Here is a 20540-nt window from a genome sequence, read left to right as displayed (position 1 = left end):
GGGGCTGCTTCAAAGGGCTCATTTCGCACCGACCATGTCAAAGGAGGTCAGACACCATCAAATATAAAGTCCCCCTCTGCTGTGGCACAGACAGCCTTTGCGGCTAAAATCAAACAAGGACCAATTAAACTAATCATAACGTCCCAGAGCACACGAGGAAGCTCACCTGGTATTTCTGGACTTCTTTCATGAATTTTCACATTTACTCAGTTCTGGGTACTATAATTGCCTTGACCAAAATACTGTGAAATTACTGCTCTGATCTACTAATGGCTGAAAAAATCAAGTCATTGTGGTTTCATGCCAAGGGGCCATAGCAAAGTGGTGCAATGATTTCTGACATAGAAGACAACTTCTAAAACTCAAAAGAGAAAATTAACAGGATGTGGTTCACATTGCCAAAGACTGTTCATTAATTACCAATTTAATCACGGCTGGAGGCATGACATTACAAAAATCTGGCTGAAAGTTCTAATAGATTATGAAGACCACCTAAGAAGAATGACCAAGAAATGTACAAAACAATTAATACTGTTTCACTGCTATCAAAGACACTCAGATGGTTTCACATCAAGTGAAGCAAAGGCATTAGTAGTTTCACAGTGCCACCACTAGGAACTGTAAACACAATAGCACACAATTAGTAATGCATATGTGACTGCATTCAAAGCATATATCCTTGGGAAAGCCAGAACATGATAAGGAGAACAAAAGAAACATTAAAAAATGAAATGAATGAAGATTTAAACTCTACTCTTGTGCATGCTGAGCAGGAACAGAATAGGTAATATGAAATATGCCTTAGCAATGGTGTTATCATCCTGGGATGTTCAACACGGCACTGAACAGCCATATGGAAAATGTTCATGGTCATTAACAGCAATAAAAAGAGTGTTCTTGGTGCTAAGACATCTAGCTCTAGCTTTACATGCTCATGACATTCTTGAGTAAATAGGATTTTTGAAGCTAGGCGTTTATGGTGACATAATGGAAAAGATGCTTGGGGGTTTCCCCTGCAACAATGCTGGGTTTTGTGTGACTCCAGAGATATGCTTGCAAACGAACAGTATGTTTTCTAAGAAGTGTAGTAACTATTGTTAGAATAGCAGACTTCAAAGCAACTTATATTTAGACAGAGTAGACAGGCATTATTTAAATCACAAAGAATAAACATCACGGCCTTATACACGTATTTACGCCGAACACAGGAGCACAGCAGCGTCCCTCCCCCAAATACAACTGCAGAAAGATCAGACATCACTTAAGGTAGCTTACTGTCTGAAATGGGTTATGCACAGTTGATCTTTTGATGATTGTGTTGAAGTAAAATACTAAAGATATTTTCATCTTGGTGCACTAGGCATATTCTAGTTCAAATGAAGAATAAAAATCTCTAAATAAGACAAAAGACTCCATGTATTTTGAAGGTTTTAGATTTCTTTTTATAGTAACTGAAAACTCATGACCTTAATCATTGAAATTACAAATTAGTGTTAACCTATTTCTCCCTAATAACAGAAGTAATAACATGTACAATTAAGAAAAAATATTTTAGTGAGTTTAATTTTTAAAACTTTGAACAATAGAGGCTATTGAGTATAATACTCATATTTACATAGCCACAAAGAAAAACTTTAAAAAAGTTTTTGTCAAAATGATTTAACAATTTTGTATCCATCATTTCTTCTTATTTTATGTCTGTGGCTGTTCTGCCTTGATCTAGACGCCGCATGCATGCCTGGTGCCCACAGAGTGCAGAGACAGTGTTGGATCCTCTGGAGCTGAACTTGCAGATAGACGGCTGTGAGCTACCATGTGGGTGCTGGAATCGAACCTGGGTCTCAGCAAGAGCAACACTTTGACCACTGAGCCACTGCTCCAGCTAGTTTTACCAAAATTATATTACATGATATTTTTTACCATGTGGATGATAACTCCCTCTTTTATTATCTGGAGACATTTAGTGAGCTAATTTAAATCTAACATATACAATTATCAGCGTGACAGACAAGGTCCATTTACGTTAATTATTTTCCAACAAACATCAAAAGTCCAAGATTTAAAACCCACCCTTCATGACAACGAAATGCATTTTAAAGGTATAAGCTGGAGCTGGGGAGACGCTTGTGCTTAGAGCGTCTACTGCTCTTGCACAAGAAAGGAGTTTGGTTTTTAGCATCCACATGGTGATCCACAACTGCCTTAACTCTGGAGGGTCAGATGCCCTCTTCTGTCCTGCACAGACAATTGCACATCCATGTGATTACACATACACACACACACACACACACACATAATTAAAAATAAAACGAATCATTAACATACAAAATAGCTTGCATTCTTCTTTTTCTTCTTCATACTAAACCATTTGGGTTCATTTCTAAGTCGAGTAAAACAGAGTAACTATTATCTGTATTTTTAAAAATCAGTGTTGTTTTCAGTAAATCTTAAAGGACTGATCAAACTAAAACCTTTTCCCATATATAGTTTTCTTTAGAAGACTCAAACATTCCTGCAGACATTTGAAGATAAATACTGCAAACCTTCTAGGCCTCATTACTAAGCTGTGGGTAGGTTCTCCCACCTGCTAAGGAAAGAACCAGCTCCTACATGAAGTGTATATAATAGGTGCTCCACTGTACTGAGAAAATAAATACAGCGGAAAACCTTCATGTGTGCTTTATAATAGCACGAGAATTCATTTCTCTTATTTGTCTAGGATTTTTTATAAGATTTTTTAAATGAGTGTTTTGCCTGACTGCATGTATAAGCCGCATGCATGTGCCTAGTGCCGGTGGAGTTCGTGTTATTTGGATTCCCTGAAACTGGAGTTGCAGATGGTTGTGGGCCATGCTGCTGGGAACTGAACCAAGGACCACTGTAAAGTCAAACATGCTCCTCAAGCCCTGAGCCATCTCCCCAGCCCTGCCTTGTGCTTTTAAAGAAGCTTCCACTGCAGCTGTTCCCTTCCTAAGGGAAAACACTTAGAAGGTAATATGTACCAAGTTTCTGCTTAGGCAATGGCAGGCTTGGAAAAAACTGAGTAACATGAAAACCTATTGTTGGGAGCCATCTTTCAGTGAGAATAACTTAAACAGTCTGCACACATGGAATCAACCAGGTAAGACGACCACGCTGCTTTCAATGACTTAGAAATTGTCCCCTAGACCTGAAGCACACAGCTCAAGTGGTCATGAGAATGCTCAGTAGAATGTTGGGGTTCAGGGCACACTTGGCAGCTGTGTTAGGTCCCCAAACTGGGGGAATGGATGAATTCCTGAGTAAATGCAACTCACATGAGCACAGCAATGTCAAGTACCTCAGACCCATGGGAATGGCAAGGCCTTCCTTTGGTCTAAGTACAAATACTAGGAAGGAAAGAATGACCCTTACTAAGCCCAGTGTGTAGAGAGACTATCAAGGACAGCTTCCTCCTCCAGGATGAATGCGGCCTGGAGCTGCTCCCTGCAGGTAAGCCCTTCCCTCCTGAGGCCAGCTAGCTCCGCACCTCCTCTCCACTCAGTGACAGACATGCACTGGTTTCCAGGCTGCTGGCATGGCTTCCTTTAAGAGTGTTGAAGGGCACAGCCCACTCAGTCTCAGCTTTTCTGTACATGTGTCTGTCATTTCTTTGTTTCCCCTTGTCCCAGTCAGATCAAGGCAAAGCCATGCAGGTAATGGCTCAGATGTAAGCGTCTGTATAACAAGATAGGCATCATAGCACTGGGCTCAAGAATAGCCAGACTCAAGGAGAGAAGATCACCCCCTCTCAGTGGACTCGGAAGGGGGCAGGGAGGATTGGGAGGGAAAGAGGGAGGGAGAGGGCTACAGGTAGGATACAAGTGAATATATAAAATTATTAAAAAAAAAGAACAGCCAGACTCTAGCCGGGCATGGTGGTGCACACCTGTAATCCCAGGACAGGGGAGGCAGAGGCAGGTGGAGCTCTGTGAGTTCCAGGCCAGCCTGGTCTACAGAGTGAGTTCGGGACAGCCAAAGCTGTCTCAAAAAAAAAAACAAAAAAAAAAAAAAACAAAAAAAAAACCACCACCAGCACCAAAAACCCAAAACCAACCAACCAACCAAACAAACAAAAAAGAATAGCCAGGCTCAAAGGACATACGGCTTAAAGATCCAAAGCGACAAGAGAAATCTCGATAGTGACTGACTTGCCCAACAATAACCTGTTCTGCTTTAACAACCTTCACAGAAAAAACCATTTGCTCTATTTATAAACTTTACTTCATAAAATTTTTTACTTATAGCCAACATTTCACGGTCAGTTTGTTATCAGTCAGCAAACTAAGCCCCTTCATTTATTTACTGAACATTTGGTAAACATTTGACTCTAGGTGCTCTGAGTCCTCGTGCTTCAAACGGCGCAGAGCTGAGCAGAGGCGGCTGGTGCGTTTCTAGTGAACAGGGAACAGGAGAGAGCCAGAAAAGAGGATCAGCTTCAGGAATAGAATAGCAGACACTTCACACAGGAACACACGGGTGTGGCAATCTAGATACTCAACCAACTCCCAACTCCACTGAAGGCGGAGAGACTGAAGGTGAGGCCGGGAAGGGAAGGAGCAGGGCACGTGAGGGTTGTGTGGCAGTGCGCGGAGCTGAGAGTTTATCTTCTACGGCTAAGCGGTGCTGGCTAAGGACTTCAAGGCTCCGTGCCCTCTTCATATTTTATAATTCTGAATATCCTAAGAAGTAGTACTTCGCCCCTCAACCCTTTTCTAACTTGCCAGTAATAAAGCTTTACTCAGCCTAGAACTACAAAGCCAAGAAAAAGTATCCACATGTGCTGAGTACATAGATGTTATCTCATGGACTTATGCACGCTAATGTGAATTATGGTTTTATTCATTTTTCTTCGTAGTCACCAAAAGATTCCCAGCTGTACAGGAACAAAGCACAGAGGGGAATAAATTGAGTCCTCAAGCAATGGCCTTCCTAAGCCATAAATAAGTTCTACAAAGCTCTTCCGTATGCTCCCCTACCGCCAACTGGGTCTCCCTATGTAGATCTGGCTGTCTGCAACTTGTTCTGCAGACCAGGCCAGCCTTGAACTCACAGAGCTCCACCTACTTCTGCCTCCTGGGCTCTGGAATTAAAGGTGTTCCTACTACACCAGGCCTTCAGTAAACTCTTAAAGACCCTAAGCTCAGTATCCATTTCCTCCAAGGCTCAAGGCCATTGTTAGATACCAACCTCACCCATTCATTCATTCATTCATTCATTCATTCACTCATTCACTCACTTCTCAGTTCCTGTCTGAACACTGAGTAGCAGGTGTATGTGTCCCAGCCCAGTGCTCTGGCTTTTAGTACCTACCATGCATTATAAAGAGGGGAAGTCAGGCAGCAATGTCTTAGCAAATGAGACTTCTACAAATTAGAGTATAGTCAAAGTAAAAGCAGCAAAAATCATTTCACCGAAAGGAAACTCCACACATTTCAAGGTGGGGTAGATTAGACCTACTTTTATTCAACAAAAGTCTTTTGCTCTCTCCAGAAGAGTTCCTGACAGTAAAAGGGCGGTGGCGGCTATTAGTCATGATTCCCTTGTCCCTCTTACATGGTCACCTATTAATTTCAACCTAAAGCAAGTTTTTCTCAAACTTTCATGAATGGAAAAACAGAATTAGAGGTAGAAGTTCTTTCCTGTCTTAGTATCACTTTGCTTTTATATTCAGTTGCTCAGAGATAAAACTGGGCAGTTTCATTCCTTATTTCATCATCCAAGTGTTTTCCGACAACACTCCTTTTGTGTCAGAGCTACTCAGACACAACAGAGAATGACCAAATTAAAAAACTACTTTGCCACTGAAAATGTATCAACTTTGTATCAAGTTTCATATGAACGGAATGGCCAGGTCTAACCTCTCATATTTGTTAAACTGAACACACCCAAGTTTTTTACATTCTTTATCTTATATTACTCTCAAGTATCAGAACACTAGCAATAATCCTGGACTATAACTCTCCAGTTCAGCAAACTGCCACTGTCCATTGATACAGGGTTGGACACCTGAAAAAAACCGAATACCGGTGAAATCCACAGGAAGACAGTGTTTTCAACTGAACTTTTAACTGAGAAAAGTAAATATTGCAACAGTGACTTCTATGCCACAAGCCTGGGAAAGGGACCTTATTCTCCCCACTGAACAGTGGGGTCCATGTCTTCTCCCTTCCCACCTGAGTCAGGTTCTGGGACTACTCAGGCTAATGCTGTACAGTAAGTGATCTTGAGATGGACTCGTAAGACACAGTAAGGGAAATAAGCAATAGAATATAAGAAACATACAGAACAGAAGGTAATGTCTAAATCAAGAAACAAAAATCAAAGAACAAAACAACAACAACAAAAAACCAAACTTAATTTGAATAAAAACCTGAAAACTTTAGCAGGTACCTTACTTGTCCAAAGAAAACAAATAAAAAGGTCAGTGTCAGTAACCATCAGGGAAACTCAAATAAAAAACATACAGAGCTATCACCTCACACCTGTTAGCAGAGCTGTTCTTTAAAACAAAAGCTTGAGCCCAGAGTGGCAACAGGCCTGGGTCTCAGTATTCAGACTGAGGCACGAAGAGGAAGAGCTCAAGGATAGTCTGGAGAACATACAAGACCATATTTGAATGAAACTCCAAACCAGAACAACAGATAATGAAAACTGGTAAGAAAATGAAGAAACTGGTACCTTTGCAAACTGCAAAATAAAATGGTGCCGCTGTTGTGAGAAATAGTGTACATGCTTCTTAAAACCTAAGAACAGAGCTACCCCAGACAATCCAAAAATCCCACTTGAGGGTTTAGCCAAAAGAATTAACACTGGGCTGGGTGTGGGAGTGCATGCCTTTAATCACAGTACTTACAGCAGGGGCAGGAGGATGTCTGTGAGTTCGAGGACAGATTGGTCCACATAGTGAGTTTAGTGCCTGTCAGGGACCTAGTAATATCTCAAGCCAGTAAGAAGCACCAGTCACAAATACTATGTGATCCCACTTATGCGCAGAACTTAAATTTATCATGTCAAAGGGTAGGTAAATTTTAAAGTATCTACTCAAAAAATTTAAAATTATATACTTAAAAATTAAGAGGGTAGGTAAGCATTCCTATTACACCAAAATAAATTGAAAGTAGATATTCCTTTATAGCCTTCAGAATGTCTTACTTTTCTGCTTTTACTTACATTTGTTATATGTCTCTTTGGACTTAATTCTGCACACGTTACTTTTGGAGCTACTACTTCTAAACCAGTATTTCTAAACTTTTGTACTTTTCACACAGGAAGGCAACTGAATATTAAAACAATGAATTCAATGAGTTATGACTTACACTTGGTGATATGCACCACCTTCAGCTTAGTGAGCGTGAACGTCTACTGACAAGGGGGAGCTTGACACGATCACGACCTTCCCCACACTAGGCTGACCAGGTCAGCTGACACACAGCACGTTGTTCCTCTGTGCACGCAGGGGGCAGGGGACCACCGTGTCTCGGCATATCTGTTATTTATGTCTGCTACTGTGGCTCGCAATAGCCTGAGACTTGGTATCACCAGGTGGTGCATGCTGAATATCCCACATCTTAGGATGGGACATGCTGTAGGTTTTGAAGCATTTGCGATTTTGGATTTTCATATTAGGGTTGCTCAAACCACATTCTATCTTATGAACAGGTCAATCTGTTTATGCATTCTTTATTGATGCACATATAAGTCTGTCCAGTTTCTATGTATTTTTAAAAGATTAACTTATTTATTTTATGAGTGTTCTATCTGCATGTACACCTGCATGCCAGAAGAGGGTATCAGATCACATCATAGATGGTTGTGAGCCACTGTGTGGCTGCTGGGAATTGAACTCGGACCTCTGGAAGAGCAGCCAGTGAGTACTAACTGCTAGCCACGTCTCCAGGCCAGTTTCTGTGTATTACAATGGAAGGACTATGAAGCCGTCTCTACGGTGCATGCCCATCGTCAGAGGGCAGAGGCAGAAGGACAGCTAATTTAAAAGCAAGTATTCTGAATTTAAAATCAACTCACACTATATTTTAATTTACTTATTTTCTAAAGTTATATTTGGATAATTAGAAATAGACTGTATATTTTTAGTATTTGAGAGACTATAAAACACTTTTTCCCACAAATATAAAATCAATAAAAAACATTTTCTTGTTGAAGTTTTTGTGGTTCTTCACTGGAATGGCTCCTTTACAACCAGACTTAGCTCCACCTCAGTCTCCAGGGCCTCAAGCCTCCCTCCTCATCCCTGCGCCACCATGCGGCTTTTAATGTGGTGACTACCTTATCATCTCTCTTCCCACTGGAAAAGAAATTTCATGTGAGAAACAGACTTGCTTCAGATATACAACAAATGTGCCTGGCAAGTAACAGAAGCTACACACTGATGATGGCTAGGCATTGAAAGAGCTAATGTAAAGTCTGCATGTTTTTCCTTAGGACAGTCTTCAAAATTAGTGGTTTCCTTTATTTCTTCTTATTTTTTTGCTGTTTTATCGAAAGAGTATTGTTGTGTGGGCAAAGCTGGCCTGGAACTTACTAGGTAGCCCAGGCCGGCAAACTCATAGCAAGCATCTTACCTCAGCCTGGGCACTGAGATTATAAGCACGAGGCACTACACCCTCTCAGACTAGTATTTTTCAAACTTTTGTGATCATCATGTATAGTTAAAAATAGTACATTTTACTGTCCAATAGGCACACAGACCAATGAAACTGAAAAAAAAAAAAAAGTTTCACACGGACACATAAACCTATCAAGTATAATAAAATTTGGTATATTCTATTCTATTTCTTTTTGTTAAAAATGATGGCTTGTTAAACTTATTTTCTATCCCCTTATTTCATAAAGACCTAAACTTTAGAAACAACACCCTAGGCTGGAGATCAATAACGTGGCATCTACAAAGACTTAAAATACACTGTGATTTTGTGTGTGAGTTTGGTTTTGAGTAGGGTTACTGTAGTTTTCAATGAAGAGAAGTTTTGTATCTACTATTACATGTTCAGTATTATTTGAGCAGCACTACACAAAATGAACCGTGGAGAAGGTGTGGCTTAATGTAGGAATGGAGGTTACGACAAGGGATGCACGGCCTTGGGAAACTAACAAGGTTCGGGATCAAATCCCTGATTACCATTTACTGACCATGAGGCCTCGCAAAAGTCCGAATCCCATCAGCTTCAGTCTTGTTATCAGGGAAGTAGTGAGAATATTTTCATGGAGTTATGTAAAATACACACTGCTGATACTCCATAAAATGGTTATTATTATATAACTAATGTTTCCAACAAAATTCTACGCAGAAATATAATCTTAAATAGTCATAATATATAAACGAACAAAACCAGATATTTATAGTATATAATTTCTATTTCAGAACTGTACTTTCCCTCAGAGCTAACAGCATTGCTTTGCAGTACTAACAGTGTAGTTGGTCCCATTTAATGGATTCATCAGTTGAAAAAGTGACCATGTACCCCCAATTTACAGCCTATGGAAAGCAATTGGCCAAACTGTTCCCCTTTACCCATCATAGCTATGATTACTATGAACAATCCGTGGCTTCTGCGACCTGTGCCCCTCACATCACTTAGCTGCCTGCTGCAGAGCGGAGGGGCCGCGCTGCCGCTCTGCTTGCTCCCCGCCTTGAAAGCTGCATCTCTTCTTGCTTGCTCAAGCAGAACTCTCGCTCTTTCTTTCAGCTCCTCTTGTCTGGATAACACTCGGTGCTTAAAAGCAAAGGTATAGAATTACAAGTCAAATCATACAAACACAGTTAAAGGTTACGTAACCTATAAAAATAAAGCCAAGTGCATAGCCTCCTCAACAGGAGTACCTATAGAAAATATTAATGTTGAGAAGAAACTATAGAATGAATATAGAAAGGCTGACAAAATGAAACATAAGGTTATTTTCTAATACTGGAAGAAATGTCAATATACGTTTTAAAATTCAGAATTTTTGTTATTATCAGTAATTATCGTGTGTGTGTGTGTGTGTGTGTGTGTGTGTGTGTGCGCGCGCGCGCGCGCGTGTAGGTGTGCATTTGCCATAGTGCATGTGTGGATGTGAGAGGGCAACTTTGGGAAGCTGTTTTTCTCCTTCCACTGTGAGTTCTGGGATGAAACTCGGGTCGCCCCGAGGCTTGCATGGCAAGTGCTCACACAGTCGGCAGCCCTCACTAGATTTTATTTGAACATATTCTCACGTAAGGTGAGTGCCAATATGAGATTATGTATTGTCGTCTCATAAGCACAGTATAATCGACCAAACAAAGATATAATAAAGGGTTCAGTTCTATTTTTATAGTCTAATACAACTGACAACTATGTATCTTTACTTAAAATATCTTTATAATGTTATAATATGTTTGCAACCTTCTTTTAAACTTTAGGAAATATTTACAATCCCAAGCGGTTATTTCTTTCTTTATTTATTTACTCAAAGACCCAAGCTTGTTTTGTATCTTTATGTAGATAACCCAGGTTAGCCTTCGGCTCTCAATCACCTTGCCTCTGTCACCAGAGTTTTGGGATTCCGGGCATGTGGCACCACACCTGACTAATGCTAAAACATTCTGTAAAAACAACCCATAAAACTGTTCTCCACTGATTGTTCTCTTTATAATAAAACAATCTTAGCAGAACTGAAAAATATTATGGACTAATTAGTAACTTTACAATGCGTTTTTGGAGAACAACAGATACTGGCCACAAATGGAAGCCAGTTCTTAAGAACAGTGGTATCAATCAAAAGCAAAATATCCACACTAGTTTAAGAAGTTTAGATTCAGACAGATCTAAGTTCCATTTCTTAATTATAGGCAAGCTACTCAGTTTCCCTAAGTCCGTCTACTTGTGGGTACAGTGGGCATGAGAGTAGACCAGCTCATACAAGCACAGGGTAAGAGAGTTACATAGTGAGCGTCGGCACATGGTAAGCACAAGACTAAGCATTACTATATTGGAACTCCCTCAACTTCCCCATCTTAGATAAAGCGACTGACCCGCTTCAAGAGCCCACTGGTCTAAATTCTGAAGCACTCAACTTCAAGCTGCCACATAAACACTGCAAAACTGTGTTTTGATCTTAAAAGCACATAAACACTGCTTCTAATTCAAAATGTACTCCATATTTTTTACAGGGATTTTAGAAACTAACTGCAAGTAAAAACAGCAATAGCTTGGTAGCCACGGCACGCAGGCGTCATTACTGTACAACCGTATCCACCTTTCCATACTGTGCTCGCCGTCACACCAGCCTCACCAGACTCCTTTCACTTAAATGTCTCAGCACCTGAGAAGATCTTCTGATGACGATGTGCCTTTCTCTGGAAAGCATGATTCTGACAGGGTGCCACCCGTTCTCTTACACAGATGGATAATACTTTATTTTCCTGGATATAGAGGGTGTTGGGCAAGGTTTTCATTACCACAAACGCTTTTATAAACATACTCAGAACCACTGAGCTATGAACCAGCCATATTTAACTTTATTTTGAGACAGAGTCTTGATAAATTACTCAGGCCGGTTCAAAGTTGTGATGCTCCTGACGAAGCTTCCAGAGAACCTGTGACTGACAGACACATGCCACATTATCTAGCTTTTCCCCCCATCAAAGCCAGTTCAACTAATTCTCCTGCCTCCGCTTCTGAGCCTGGCCAACGTGGGGGGGGCACGCACACAGAGGCCAGAGATAAAGCTGTGTGTCCCCTGACGACCCTCCACCTTATTTTTACGGACAGAAACCACCAGCAGCGTGGCGAGGCTGGGACCTCTGAGTCCCAGGAACCTACCTTCCCCTTTCAGGTACCAGGATGATAGATGCACACTTTTGCACTCAGCTTTTTATGTGGGTGTTGGGGATCCAGACTCAAGAGTTCATGCTTTCTGCTCAGCCCCAACACAAACATTTCTAAGGTAACTTGATACACATTGCTAAAAACGCCCTGAAGCCAACTGACTGCTGTACATTTGAGCTACGGGGTGTTTTTTAGGGCTATTGTGATCAAAACCAGAGACATGTGAACATAAAGAAGAGCAAGGATATCAGAGCTAGAAAGTTGGGTTTTCAACTTAAACTTTAAAGTTTATCATATAACTGCAAGTAACTTCTTAAGCCCTGCTGTCCCACATATCAAACAGGCTCCGACCCCACATGTGCTATAGCAGTGAAGGAAGACAGGTCAGCTACATAATTATCCTATGTACTAGAGACTGAAGTGGTGTGTCTATAATTCCAGAATCATTTGTAGCTCCTGTGAGCTAATGCTCAGAAGATTCACACTATTTTATTAAGTACTGAAAAAGAATAATCACTAACAAATTCTGGTGTAACATCCTTTTTCCAAAGATTTCACAGACATTAAATACAAAAAGATATGTATCTGAAATTCGTAACATGGTATATGAAAGAGAAGCAGATCTCTGTATGTGTGAGACACTGTTTTTGTCAACATAGTGTCAAATGAACCATTACAGTTATCCTAAGCAAAACTCCTTCCTTACTTCAATCCTTTTTTTATTATGATCTTGTGTAGCACAGGTTAGCCTGGAACTCATGGCATCACCACCTCTTCCTCCACTGGGATGGGATCATAGGCATGAACTACCACACTTGACTTGACTCTAAGCAAACTTTTAGGCCATAAAGTATGGTCAAAGAACAAGCACATATGATGCTGTAAGTCAGTGGATAGTTTTACCAGCCTGCGCAGCACACACGTGTGGGTGGAATCATAGCAGAAATGAATTTCTGAGTTAAATGGATTCTTAGATATTAGTTTATTTAACCTCTATTGAAAAGAAAACTGACAGTTTAAAATGCCAGTTAATATATCACACTGTTAATTACTGGAGGAAAATTCAAAATGAGAATTCAGGTTCTTAGATTGATTCTAATTTTAATGCTTAATCAGTTTGTATCTTTAAATATATTTGCCTCAATATATGGTTTATAAGAAAAATCTGTGTTGGATAGAACTAAGGTTCATTAAATTCTGTAGTTGTCATCCAGCAGATATTTCTTGGGTAGCTACTGTGTCTAAACCCTGTTGCTATCACAAAACCTTTCAGAGAGATTTACTTAGAACCTTTACGACTTCTATTTGGGAGAACAGAAGCTTATTTTGAAAGCTACAATTTTGTTTTTTAATTGTAAAGTTTACCTCATACAATTGTGCAAATTAATGGCTTTCACTGTGACATTTCCAATCATGCATGCATGAACTGTGCTTTGATCAATTCTGCCTTCTCTTGTGGTGTATGTCTTTGATTCTGACATTTCCATTCTTTTAGCACACCTCTGCAAACTCATCACCGATGGCATGGACAGTAGGAACCACCCAGACATGTCGTGGTTCAGACATGGCCGCCTGCCTGAGGTGGTGCTACAGATGGTGTGACTGCGGTGCTTCGGTGTCCCAGTCGGCACTGCCCTCCCTCACAGTTAGTTTCCAGGCCCCTTGTGGATTTCATGCGGCCGCTTGGGCCAGTTGTACAAAACAGCACAGCATGTTTCACATGCACATCCTCCTATACCCTAAACATACGGACTCTGCCTTTAAAGATTAATGGAAGAAAAAGAGGCTGTACAGTATAAGTCACAGCATTTTCTCCCAATCCCTGTGAGTTGTGCTTGGCTAAAATAGATGTGGATGCTGTGGATATGAAACTAATATCAGTAAGTTGGGGCGGGGGAACAGAACTCCAGATTATTTTCCAAATTTTCACACTGACATTCTCCAGTAAAATAAAATAAAAAAATAATTTTTATCAATTAGTATTGCTGACTTAGAAGACAATCAGAGCTGGACAGACTAAAATTCTTAAGTTCTCAACATTTTGGACTCAGCAACTCTTTACATGCTTAACAATTCGTAAGAATACCAAAGAAATATACCCACGGATAGTAGCCATTTTGGGAAAACTAAAAATTTGAAATTTCAAAAATTATGTTTTCATTTAGAAAGAGCAAACACATTAAATCATAACATTTTAATTAAAACCCCTGCTTTAAAAAAAACAAACACAAACTAATAAGGACTGGCATTTTCCATTTCATTAACAGAAAAGCATCTAAGGACCAGTGAGATGGCTCAGCGGACAACATCACTTGCTTCTAAGCCTGACAACCTGAATTGGATCCCTGAACTCCTCAGCGGACATAACCAACTCCTGAAGTTGTCTGTGTGTCTGTGTGTGTGTGTGTGTGTGTGTGTGTGTGTGTGTATGTGTGTGTGTGTGTATGTGTGTATGACCTACAATAATAAATACTTGAACAGAGCAGCAGGATTTCCGGACACTTACATCCAATCTGCTGGAATATAGGAATCATACAGCCTTCAGAAAACACTGTTATTTATTTGTGAGAGAATAAAAGTGATAAAGATAAGTCATGTCCTAGAATGAAAATGATTTAACTTTGGGTGTTTTTTGAAGAGCTTCAGTGCCCCCCCCCCATTGTTTTCATTCATTCACTACTTGGGACTGGTCCTAGGGCCCCAAGCATACTGGGCACCCCTCCTGCTCTGAGCTACATGCCAGGCACTCAAATAATATGACGAGAACCACTTCAGAACTGCCATGCCTTAGCAGACTGTGAATCTGCAGCCGTCAGAAGGGGTGGTGGACCCCTGGGAGCGAAGTCACAGGGAGCTGCGGCCCCGTCACTGTGCCGGGAACTAACCTTGGGTCCTCTTGGGGAGAGGTGTGTGCTCTTAGCTGATGAACCCCTTCCCCATCCCCAGTAACAGCACTGTGGTTTGAAAAGCTGGCGCTCCTTATCCTTCAACCTTGCATTTAGGCTTACAATATTACGGTGCCAACTTTAAACATACGGCAGCGTGGTCTTTATAATTTCCTGTAAATGAGACCTTGCTATTCATGTCTGACATCTTAATGTGCGCTATCAACAAAAAAGAATAAACAGACAGAATAGCTACTTATTAACTATATTCTGTCACTCTCACTCACTTACCTGAACTGTTTTGGTGGAGTTATCTGCATGATTTAGAGTGTTTCTGTCCGCGTCTGGATCCGACTCTGTCTGCCTCAGAGAAGCACATACTTTTTTCGCAAAGTCTGTATCTCTATTGTATGAATATCCAAGAGTAGAAGGAGGGGACAAACTTGGCTTTTTGATAGCTGATTCACCATCCAATCTGCATTCTACGGATCTGGAATTCTCTATTTTCTCTTCTTCCAAGTCACTACTGGTATTTACAGTCTGAAGCTTTTGCTCATAAGATGAGGGTGGAGACACATCCTTCTTTTGACCGCTGACATGTAAGTCACTTAATTCTAAGTTCTCAGCTTTTAGTAGCCTCTTCTTGCCTAACAAAAGCAGTTCTTGGGCTGAGCTGGTACTAGAACTTAACCCGGGGTCATCAGACCCTGAAGTCCTTCCTGAGCTCTGCTGGGGCTTTTGAGGCTCCGTGTCACTTCTCGTCCTGCGGCAGAAAGGGGAGGCTGTGCTTGGACTCAGGCGAGCATGTGGAGTCTGCTGTTCACTTTCTGACTCTTTCACTCCGCGCTCAGTTACAGACACAGAGTCGTCCCGCGACAGGAGGTTCACGGCCCCACCGGCAGGCTGCTGTGCTTCAGGCTCCCGCTGTAGGTCGCTGAGCTCGGCATAGAATTTTTCTTGATCCACAGAACTGTTTGTATCTGTTTCATAATTTCCAACTTTATACGTGCTTTTGCTGCTGTTTTCCTCTATCTGAACCACATTTAGTTCTTGACCGCTAAAATGTGCCCTTATTTGATAGAGATAAGTCATAACCGTCAGCTTGTCAGGGATTGCTAATAAAACCATATCAGAAGGTTCCAGTAAACGGGAAATTCCAATGCTGGCAAATCCATCATAAGCCTTCAAAGAGAAGAAGGGACAAACAAATGATACACTGAGAAGCTCAAACATCTATTTTAAAGAGAGCAAAATTTTAAAGCTTTTTGTTATTGTAGGGTACATAAAATTACTGACACTATGCTGCAGGAAAAGAATAAAATTTCAAGAAAAAATGAGCAAAAAGGAGAAAAGAGAAAAACCTTACTAAATAACATTCATCTATAAGCACAATATAAGCAAAAATGTGAGTTCAACAAAAATCTGAGAATAAACTTTTACGATAAGCACAGAGGGATGATGAAGAAATGTTGGACTACCACATGGCCAGCTTTTATCATCCCTGTCTGCCTAGCATCGCTAGGCAAGTCCAGAGGACTATTGCATTATTTGCTATAAAATACAAATAAATGTTATTTACTCTTAGAGGCATGGAAACATTCTTAAATGCACTCTTATGCTTGCTTTCATAATGAGGACAGTGACTATTTTTACTTCATCTGTTCTGGAGAGGATGAAATGTTTTGAATACCGCAACATACCTGAGCCTGTGAGGCCGCATTGTATTAGTTTGTTAGCCTTTAAATGGCTGTGGCACATCAGGTTTTTCTAGTTTTGAAGAACCAAGGGTGTTTCTCAATTTACAATTAATTATTACTATCCTGAACTAACCCTTGAAACAGCACTGTGTTGCTAGGAAGCACTCAAAGTCTCGCTGAAGGGTTAGGCAGCCGGTCAGAAAGGAAAGGCTCTGCAGAGACATTACTGTGTTTAGACAGTAAAAATCCCTTATTCTTGACAGCCTGCACTTAGAAGCACAAATTTCATGTTTTTCTTAAAAGAAATGTTAGGAAATTATTTAATCAAAGTATTTTTGTGCTTTTATAGTAAATTCCTGCCTTTGAATTTAATCTGTATTCTTCCTGTATCTTTAAGAAATGTGAAGAAAGAAAATGAAAAATAAATTGTGCTATTAAGACCTATTCAATTTCCACAAAATAATGCTTTATAATATGGGTACTTCAAAATATCTGCTACCGAAGTGGCTCAGTTGGTGTGCATGTGTAGACTTGTTTGTTCTTTTACATGTTTTAGGAAAATTAAAGTAATTTTCTCCCTTGTGCGCCCCGACTACTTGACTGACAGACATCAATAGCAGACCATCAGGAAAAGCGCCGCAGGCAGTATTCTAAACATTTCCTAATTATCTAAAAGCTGACATATTGGTTAAGATCAGATGCCATAGGTAAATACCTTTTGTACTGAGTTCTTTTTACAGACCTGAAAAAATTATTAGCTTCCCTGTGAGGAAGCTCCTGCTGGTGTTTTGCTTCACGCAGTAATTCATTTTATGCATAAAACAAACCTGGTTTCTTATATGTGAGGTAAAAATTTTGTCAAAGAATTTCCTACAGGTTAACGTCTGCCATGGTCACCCACGTGATGTGATGGAGGAAGAGAGGGTTTGTTTGTTTAAAGAATGACCCACTTGGTTGGTTGGTTTGTTCATTTGGCGTGCGCGCGCACGAGGGCGCCGTGCAGGGGCATGGAGCACAAGGCTGCAGTGTTGTGCACAGTCTGAGGATAACTTGTGGAGTTCACTCTCTTTCCACCATGTGAGTCTTGAGGACAGAACTCAGGTCATCACGGGCTCGGCAGCAGGCACCTTTACCGCTGAGTCATCTCATTAGCCAAGGAGTTTTTTCAAAGAACACTGTCTTATTTTAAGGTGTAAAGTTAGTTAAGGAAGAGTCACTGACAATTATAGTACAAACAAAAGTGAAACTTTAGATGAACAATTTTTTTCCTTCAGATATCGACAGCACAAGAACCTTGTAAAACAGGAAATAATCTGCAGGTAGCAACTAAGATTCTCAATGTAGACATCATGTAAAGAAACTCTACAACTATGTGTGTTGACATGTACTGAAGAGTGTATGGAAAGAACCAGTGTTAAGAACCTTGGTAGAAATCAGGATTATCTGCCATGGAAGATCTAGTTGATATCTGGGGATCCAGCCAGTATCTAGTCACGCTAAACACTTTACTTAGCTGCAGCCCCAGTCTCAAGAAAATGTGTAAATGGAATGTTCTTCCCTATGCAGTAATATGTAAACCCATATGTAAGTCAATGCTACTTAAACCTTAATGAGATTCTCTGCATTTATTTAAAAATACATGCAGTTAGGCAAAATCAGTAACGTTTCCATTTCAAAAATTAGAACAGCAAAGGAAGCTCTACTCAAAAAGTAACCACCATTTAATTGACAGGGCATTGCTATGCTGCTCAGGCTATTCTTGAACTCACAGCTTAAGAGTTTTCCTGCCTTATAAGTACGCGGCATAACTGACTGGCAATTAGCAGTTCATTTTATAATGCTTATATCTACACTTAAATTAGTTTGGCACTTTATTCAATTGCAGGGAAGTGAAAATAAAGAAATGCCACCTCTATGGATATAGTTTAAATAGTGAGGCAAAAGGCATTTTACTTTAATAAATATACGCTTCCTAAAATGATGTAAGAGGTAATTCATGAGAATGACTTACTTGTCGAATGCCTCCCAGAAAGTGTGGGGATTGAGCCCAGACCTTCAAGTTTTCTTTTCCTTAACTAAGCCCTAGCCCCCACAAGGTAATCGCTATGAAGAAGGAGCATTAATTTTCAAAGACTACCTACCCCTTTGGGATGGCGTACAAAACAATGAGACTGTTAAGTGCATAACTCGACTATCCACATCAAGCAAAAACAATTGCTTCAGTTTAAGTTCTTGTTAATTAATCTTCTACCAAGGTTCTAAGATTTTAAAAAAGTGATAGTTCCATCTAATTTAAAAATTTAAAGTACATTAAAATTTTTTGTCTCAACCAGAGATTAACCACCTTGTTTTCTGAGCTTCTTTGTCATTGTATTCCCTTCTGAGAATAAAATTTTATAGCTCTAAAGCACACAAAAGAAAAAAGAGTAAGTTATACTAAAAGTACAACTATTAAAATATAAAACTGAATTTGGAAAAGAGTAAACACATTTTAAAGAACATATTAACGAATATATGTATGAATATAGGCACATATGTGCACACACACACAATCTCATGTGGCCCATGCTGACCAAGGACCTTGAACTAATCCTGCTTCCAGCTCCCAAGTGCTGGGATAATAAGAGTGTGCTACCATGTCCAGTCAGTAATTCGTAATTTGAAGGAGTTCTAAAATGTCATTTGTAGAGATCTGCAACAACTGGAGTAAAAGATAAAGATTCACAACTGAAGAATTACAACACACTACACTACACAAAATGCTCTCCTTCCACTGTATTACAAGGACTGGCTGAACTCTCTACACACACTTACACATAAAATCTTCAGGTTAAAATGCCTGTTCTAAGACAACGAGAACATTGGTTTTTCAGTTGAGAAATTCAATTCAGCACAAACGCTGCACATATACTATGAGCAGAGTTTGATATTGTTTGCCCATTGAAAATTACATATATCATATGGCACATATGATAAACACATTCATCAGACTTAGCCACTTCAGCTGGCCCACAAAACTCTAGCAAATCCTCCCTATGCAGCTGCTCTGAAGGCTGATGGGATCAATATCCTCACATGCCAGTTAGAAAGTTCTGATCAAGTATATAAGTATACATGAATATATCTGTTTACTAGAATGGGGAAAAAAAAACATTGTTTATCCTTGCTTTGCATTTACAAGCCGATGTATTCTATTTGTTTACCTCTTAGGTCCATGCTTTTCTTTCCTAAAATATTTTTCTAAAATTATATAATAGTTATGAAAACTCTGGGTATATTTTCCAAAAGCTCAATGTTGTACTAGAGCAATACTCAGCAGTTAAGGATAAGCATGCACATACCCTGATGCCCGCCTCGCATTTACGATCCTTGAAGTCGGCACACCAGAGTAAACTACGCATCCTACTTAAACTGCAGGACGCAGTCCACCTTGGCAAGATGCAGTTACGATCTCACTCCACACCATCTCTTTTCCCGAATTAGTAAAACCCTGCAGTGAAGCCAGAAGTGAAACTATGCCCGTCTCTGGCACTTCTTACCTTCTTGTTGTTTTCTTTAATATCTTGAGGATTCAGAGACTTGTAGTCACTGAAAGGGGAAAAAAAACGGCACAATGGGTATAAAAATATTTGATAAAAATAAATTTTTGTAAAACAAACTGAATCTAAAGTCTGATATTTAATAATACCAAGTGGTAACTGACTAGCAAGCTCACAGAGGTTCAATCAACAAGACTAATAGTACAGAAAATTAAGGAGACAACAGACAAACAGTGAGTACATGTTTCACTGCCTGAAGCTTTCCATCTGAAAGAGAGGTTAAGGCAAAGGAGCTCTGACAACAACATTTACGATGCCTTATTATCAATATGCAAAGGGCTACATGTAGGCTTATTTTTCTCTTATTTAAAAACTAATAAGAACTTCATAATAAAGTCAGTTTTTAATAAGATTAAAGAAAAAATCATTTAAAAAAAATGGGAAAACTATTTCTAGGTAATGAGAAAAAAGTTGGTTTTCTGGGATATACATCTCTTAAAAAAGTCAAGTTCTATAGTTCAAAAACAGAGACAGTCAAGTATTTTAGAATACATGTTAAGAAATTATCCTGTGTTCTTTTAAGACCGCCTG

The 20540-nt window shown here is 39.8% G+C and overlaps 1 protein-coding gene across 18 annotated transcripts in view; it reads right to left on the bottom strand.

Moving 5' to 3' along the window:
- The window catches only part of Ehbp1 (EH domain binding protein 1), a 246186-nt gene that overhangs the window by 72186 nt on the left and 153460 nt on the right, over positions 1 to 20540 (bottom strand). For 10 of the 18 annotated variants that reach the window (XM_060365170.1, XM_060365171.1, XM_060365168.1 and 7 more), the window contains 3 exons: positions 19950 to 19998; positions 15005 to 15895; positions 9612 to 9755 (listed from right to left, as the gene is read on the bottom strand). In XM_060365170.1, coding sequence (XP_060221153.1) covers positions 9612 to 9755; positions 15005 to 15895; positions 19950 to 19998 — 1084 coding nt within the window. Of the gene's footprint in view, positions 1 to 9572; positions 9756 to 15004; positions 15896 to 19949; positions 19999 to 20540 lie in introns of all 18 variants that reach the window. The other 8 variants (XM_060365165.1, XM_060365166.1, XM_060365175.1 and 5 more) reach the window with 1 other exon arrangement.

Source organism: Meriones unguiculatus, chromosome 12 (genome assembly GCF_030254825.1).
Source record: "Meriones unguiculatus strain TT.TT164.6M chromosome 12, Bangor_MerUng_6.1, whole genome shotgun sequence".
NCBI lineage: Eukaryota > Metazoa > Chordata > Mammalia > Rodentia > Muridae > Meriones > Meriones unguiculatus.
This window is presented reverse-complemented; position numbering and strand designations above follow the sequence as displayed.